This window comes from Gossypium hirsutum, chromosome A09, assembly GCF_007990345.1.
Source record: "Gossypium hirsutum isolate 1008001.06 chromosome A09, Gossypium_hirsutum_v2.1, whole genome shotgun sequence".
NCBI lineage: Eukaryota > Viridiplantae > Streptophyta > Magnoliopsida > Malvales > Malvaceae > Gossypium > Gossypium hirsutum.
In genome coordinates, this window is record NC_053432.1 from 84,324,643 (window position 1) to 84,331,585 (window position 6,943).

Here is a 6,943-nt window from a genome sequence, read left to right on the forward strand (position 1 = left end):
TACGATTTTGGAAATTTTATTCTCACATCTTTCTTTTGCTTATGAATTGAGCCATAGTTTTTCCTTTAATGCTAAGCACTAAATCTTTTATCTTAGTTAGCTTCACACATTTTCTATTTCATCCAAACACATTCATTACTTCAATTTCTTTTCATTTATTTTGCTTATAGCCTTTTTTTTTTCTTCTACCAAATTACATTCACACTCAAATCTTAACTCAATTCACTCTTAACAAATTTTAATATAACATCAGCCAAAATACACCGAGAAAACTAAACACATAACAGAAAAACCCAAAGTGTCATGTTACAAAGTAATATATCTCTATTCATAAACATATACACACTAATTCTTATGACATGCCAATTATACCATCACTAATCACTAAGTTTACTAGGACATTTCACTTATCACAATTAGTTTATAATAATTAAGTCCATTGACATGTTCATATCATTCATTTAAAGGTAAATTCGAAGTTCATAGAATTCAGAGTATATTTAGAAAATTCTTTGTCTAGTTTCACATATACATTCAAATCCATATATTAATATAGGCTTTATAAACATGATATTTTTTATTTTATGGTTGCAACATAGTTAAATCCGAAAAGGGGATCGTCATGACCTCATATATATTTATAGCAAACTTTATATTTTCGTGGCCACTTACGTATATTCCCACATTTCAAGTTCATATTTATAGTAGGCTTAAAGCGTCATTTGGCTCTTAAAATATAATATTTTTCTCACTTCGGTATCTAAATTTTTTTTTCAGATTGATACTTAAAATTACATGTTATTGCCAATTCAATCCACTACGATTAAAACAATCAATTGAAATGTTGCCCAATTACAATGTGCCACATAACACTTAATCCAATTGAAAAGTATCACTGACATCCATATTTAATAAAAAAAAAATTCCAAGCTTCAAAAGGCTCAAAACACCCAAAAAGAAATTGCGGGGGCACTGCCCAGGAGGTTATGTATTCGTTCCTAACTTAAAATGTATAAAGATTTACTTGAATAAAATGTATTAATTAAATAGTTTTTTTAATAATATTGTTCTTTTTTACACAATGCCTAAAATTAACCATAGCCTCTTCTAACCCATAAATAGAAGTATAATGTATTTCAGCGCACCCGAACACACATCCTCCTACATTGATAACAATATTTATATCAATCGAGCTAAAACTCAACTGGCAATTAAATGGTATTTTTAATATATTAATGATAGTATTTCTTTATAAAAATTTGATAACAATTGACTAACGAATTTTTTTAAAATATTAATACTTTGTCTAAATAAAAAATTAATAGTAATAGTTAGGATATCAAATTAATTTCTTTCGAAGGAAGTTACATTTACTGACAATATAATTCGGATCACTACAATCAAAACAAAACATTGTAATAAATTATTGAATTAATAATTAAAATATAATTAAATTTAAGTCAAAAATAAATTTAAAAATAAGACTTCATCAACACTAAAATTTAAAATTAAATAAATCATAAATATGTGAATTATAATTTAATCCCATGAAAATGATTGTCCAAAAACTCGATATTTCAAACAGGAAGTCAGCCCTCAAAAAGCCAAAAAAAAAACACCAAAAAACACGTAAGCTGTCTCAAGCAAAAGACCTTTGTGTTCTTTTTTTTGCTTTTTGTTTTTTTTTTTGTGTGTGCGCGTGTAATAATTCAGGCTTTAATTGATTTATTATCAATTTGAATTCTTTTGATTGGCTTTCAATAGACAAATTATGATGTTAAGAAATTTGTGTTTTCCAATTTTCATAGTACAAAACCGCGTTTGGTAAACGCGTTTATCATATATATATATATAAAATGGGGTAAATTGCATTCAAGATTACTAAGCTATTAGTGCATTTATGTTTTGGTAATTTAATTTTAAAAAGTTACAAAATGATCATTGAACTATTTGAAAGTTTTATTTAAGTCATTGGACTATTAAGTTTTTTTTTTAAATCTAACTAGCGATTTCTAAGTGATAATTAGACGACTGGTACGGCAAATTAATATCTATTAATGAGTAGAAGAACATATCTTAAATTCAAGTTGATTTGACAACCAATGCCAAATATCAGAGAAGAAAGTTGTTTGAATTTTAGTTCGCAGATTCATGAAATTCAAAGTTGTTTCATAAAAAAATGAATAGTACAAGAAAAGAGGAAGGAAAACTTTTGATTTGTGCAGACGATGCGAATAGAGAAGGCTATACAGCAGTATTTTTAACAACCTAATGTCTTAGATAAAATCTTTTGAATAGTTCAATAATTGTCTTCTAACTTTTTGAATTTGATTTACTGAAATATAAACTTATTAATAGTTTAAAAATATTGAGTATAATTTATCTATATATAATCATTTTTAAGTTATTTAATTTTAACTTGATTTGTTGACAAACGGATTATTGATTTGTATCTAAAATTTTATTAAATACTTAAAAAGGATTTGAATACAATATTAAATTTATAGAACAAGTTTAGATCAAAAGAAGGGTCAAATTATGGTTTTAACTTATGATTTAGCTTATAGGATTACGGGGTGGAATGTCTAATATATTATATCACCTCCCTTTTTTTTTGTTTGTTTATTTGGTTCGAATGTACAATTTAATTGTTACCAAAAAAAAAATGCATGATTTAATTATTTGATTGATAAAATTTAAGACAACATAAAAATACATTTTATTAAATTGTACTTGTTATAGAATTTTATTTATAAAAAAATAGCTTCTTTAAATTTTTTAGTCTCAAGTTTTCATAAAATTGTGATAAGTTATGATACTTTTATTTTCATTATAATTTATATAATAATTAGTAAAAATACGATATTAAAAAAATTATAAATTATAATTATAATAATTTATAAAAAAAATTATTGCATCAACTACCATAATTTGTAAATGTAATTATAATCGTAATTAATATACTAATGAATATATCTTTAGAGTAAATATAATAATTTTAATTTTAAATTATTACATCCATTGTTTTGTTGTTAAGAATAAATGATTTTGTTTTTTTAAATTATATTTAAAAAATCAAATTTGATTAAAATAATAAAAATAAAGAGTAAATTTATCTAAAATTTACAACTACACTCGTAGTTTAAGATAATCAAAAAAAATTAACAGTATTAAGAGTATATCTATGTTCTAGTGTCTTAACACTGTTTAGAAACGTGAAATTACAAAATAACCGATATCTTGATAACCAAAACAACGTTCATAACGTGAATTTTTTTTATCAGGCAACTAATGTGAAATTAAAAAAAAATCATGAGGTTAAGGGTTTCTTTTTAGAGGTTAATAAATAATGACTATATAAGAAATTTTTTGTATTGTTTTAAAAAGAAAAAAATATTATAATTATATATCTCTACTGCTAACAAAATTCTTAATTGAGTTGATGTTATCCTTGATCGGGTCATCAACTCCATTAGAAAATCACGGGGATGCTCTTTCATAATTAAAACAAGCAATATTTTTCAAATGTATTTTAGTCTTTTCACTTAAAGTCAATGAAAATATACATATGATATTTGAACCCATTCCAACTACATTAGTAAAACCTTTAATCTACCATTTAGCTAAAACTTCGTTTTAATATTTTTGTACATTTTAATATTTTATACATAATTTATTACCTCCATCAGTTGTTTATATTAATAATGTATTTGATTGAGTTGTTAATAGTTTTTCATTTTAATAACGTACATATATTTTATTTGTGTTTTAAATCTGTAATTTTCACACATATACACTGATAGAATTTATAGCATTAATAATGTATTTGATTGAATTTGTCACACAAGTTAACTCAACATTGACTCAAGATTGATGACAACACAATAATAAACAATTGAGTCCAAATATTTCATTTTAATAACGTACATATTTCATTTGTGGTTTCCACACACATATGTATGTGATAGGATTTTTAGTTTAATAATGTATTTAATTGAGTTAGTGTCACATGTTAACTCGATACTAACTCAAGATTGATGAAAACACCATAATAAACAATTTAATCTATTTCTTTTTCATTTTAATAACGTTATTATTAATTAATTTTAAATCATATTTTAATTGTTTATTATATGTAATTTTTAAATAGATATTTATATTTTAAATTTGTGATTTGTGATTTGGTGTGTTAGGTTTCTAATAAAAATTATTAATAATATGTAAACGTGAGTTGGAGAATGAAGTTAGGTTGGTTGAATTGGAAACAGCCTTAGCTGCACCACCACCATAAGGCTATTTATAACATATCATATATATATATATTATTTTTAATTAATTTTTATAATTATATATATTAAGTAAAAATGGATTTCCTATCAAATTATCGAGTATTATTATTATAAATTCAATTTGGATTCAAGAGAAAAAGAAAAAGAAAAAGAAAAGAAAGGTAGTGTATATAAAAATAGACCACTTAATATATTAATTCGAATATTGCGTGTAATGGCTCACAGTTTTATTTACTTGTATCAATTTCTCACGTAATTTGAATCCTTTGACTTGACTGCCACAATTTAATTTTAACTTCAAAATTGGGTTCACTTCATATTATATTGACTTCATTATAAATAAATAAAAATAAAAGGGAAATTATGCTTAACCAAAAAATTTCAAGGATTAAATTATTGATGTAATTTATTTCTGTTTTTTTATAATTTTAATCCTAATTTTTAAATTTTAATCATATTACTTTTTGTTTAATAAAAAAATTGATCGAATTATTAAAATTTTAATCACATTGATATAACAATTTGTATGGAAGACTATGTTTACTTCAATGATGATGTAATTAATTATTTAAAAAAATATTAAGAATATTTTTATTTTTTTATTTTTTATGAAGTATACATAGATTGATAGATGAGTTATCATCTTATTGTCATTAAAATTTTAATAATTTAATCGACTTCTATGTGCAATAAAAGGCAAATTGACTAATTTTTACCCAAAAAAGAAAAAAATTAAAGTAATAACTCAATAAGTTTTTTTTAAAAATAATCTCATTATAAATTTTAATCATATTTGTTATTTTTGACATACCTACAATTATATATGATTTTTTCAACCTATAAATAAGAGTATAATACACTTCGATACAATCGAATTTACATTCTCCTAAATTGACAATAATATTAAATGCTAGTTTTATCATTATATTCATTTTATTTGCTAGACTCGTATAAATTAGTGCCAAAAAATTAAATGAACAATTTAATTAAGAATTACTATAAAACCAAAAATATAAATAAAAAACTAACTTAATTTGATCAAATTTATACACAAACACAATATTTTACAATCAAAATATTTCCGGCAATCAACGATTCAAAAATATGCCACGTGTACATCCAAAGCAATAAGATAACCTAGAGCCTTGTGGATTATGTCCCTCAAAGTCCTCGAGTGGACTGTCATTTTTTACTTCGATAATGAAAAAGTCAGCCACGTGGCTAAAACTTTGTATCTGAGTCAATCCCCGAGTCAGCTCTGAGTTTGCCGAGTGTCGTCCACACCTCGCTCCAAATCCGACTCCGATACAGCCGCGTTTATTGGTGAAGGACAAGAACTCGTCCCACTCCCTCTCCAGTCTCTACTCAGTATCCTCTTAAACGACAACATTCGACTCATCGGTGATTTATAGGATTGACTCGGTCCCGACTCACACTCACTCGACTCATCTACGAAGCCTTCAATATTCCTTACAGGAACCTCGATCGACAACTTCCTCCCCGCCGACGAACCGGCCCGACCATCCTCGTGCTGACACGAATCGGGTTCTTGATTGGATCCGGACTCTCCATTTGACGGTTCATTAATCGTAATAACCAAATCTCCCGCGTTATCAGAAACGGGTACGGATCCTTCAACGGAAGTTCGACAAAGAGGACACGTGGAGTGAGAATGAAACCACATATCGATACACTCTAAATGAAAACTATGTTTACATTTGGGTAATACCCGACCCGATTCGTTTTCTTCAAATTCCGACAAACAAACAGCACATTCGAGGGCAGAATCCGGGTGTGTCTCGGAGGAGAAAGTGAAAACCGGTAACGACTTGAGAACCTGCGCGTCTAGTCCACGTGAAGCCACGGCGGGAGGACCATTAACGTCGGGGTCTACGTAAAAAACCAGCTGCGATCGACGGTGATGACGACGTCGGTTACGTGAATGACGACGGCGAGCACGGAGGAGGTACCAACGTGCGTAAAGGTGGAGACCAAACATAAGTACCACTACGAAGAGCAAAACCACGATGGCACTGAGCATGATTTTGCCACTCAAAGCGTAGCGACTACCGTCAGCGGGAGGGATGTTGTCACGGGTTCTTAATCTATCGTCGTTTCCACCCATGGCTCTCTCTTCTTCTTTTTTTCTTCGAAGCTTTCTTCTTCTTTGAGGGTATGGAGCTTTGGGTCAAGCCCCCATATATATTATTTTTTTAATTTTTTTCCGTTTGGAAATTAAAAGGAAAAATGGGAAAGGAATTGGGGAGGGAAAGGAAAGTTCTTGAGGGTTTCTTAAGTAAAGGGCTTTGAGTTTCCTTGCACCTGCTATTTCGGTCTACAAGACGTCAGCTTTGACGCGGAATTCTGTTCATTTACTTAAATGCCCTTTTCAGTTAAGTGTAGCAGGTTAGTGATTGTAATTGGGTTCGGTGTTACTTAATTCGGTTTGGTTGTGTATAAACAGAGCAAAATATATTAGCAGATAAAAAGGGTTTGGTTGTGATTTGATTGTTACTTTTCTATTTGATTGTATTAGAAATTAGATTAATTTTTATTTTCTAGTTAATTAATCTTTATATCTTAAATTAAAGAGTAAACTTATTATTCTATTAAAAATTCCATTCATTTCTATTATTAAAAACTGGTTTTGAATC

General features: G+C 27.5%; 1 protein-coding gene across 1 annotated transcript; it reads right to left on the reverse strand.

Annotated features, from left to right (window-relative positions):
- Window positions 1-5,302: 5,302 nt before the first annotated feature.
- On the reverse strand, window positions 5,303-6,604 carry LOC107935161 (RING-H2 finger protein ATL2). The gene has a single exon (XM_016867719.2). The coding sequence runs from the start codon at window positions 6,412-6,414 to the stop codon at window positions 5,542-5,544; it is 873 nt and encodes a 290-aa protein (XP_016723208.1). The 5' UTR covers window positions 6,415-6,604; the 3' UTR covers window positions 5,303-5,541.
- Between the last annotated feature and the right edge of the window lie 339 nt (window positions 6,605-6,943).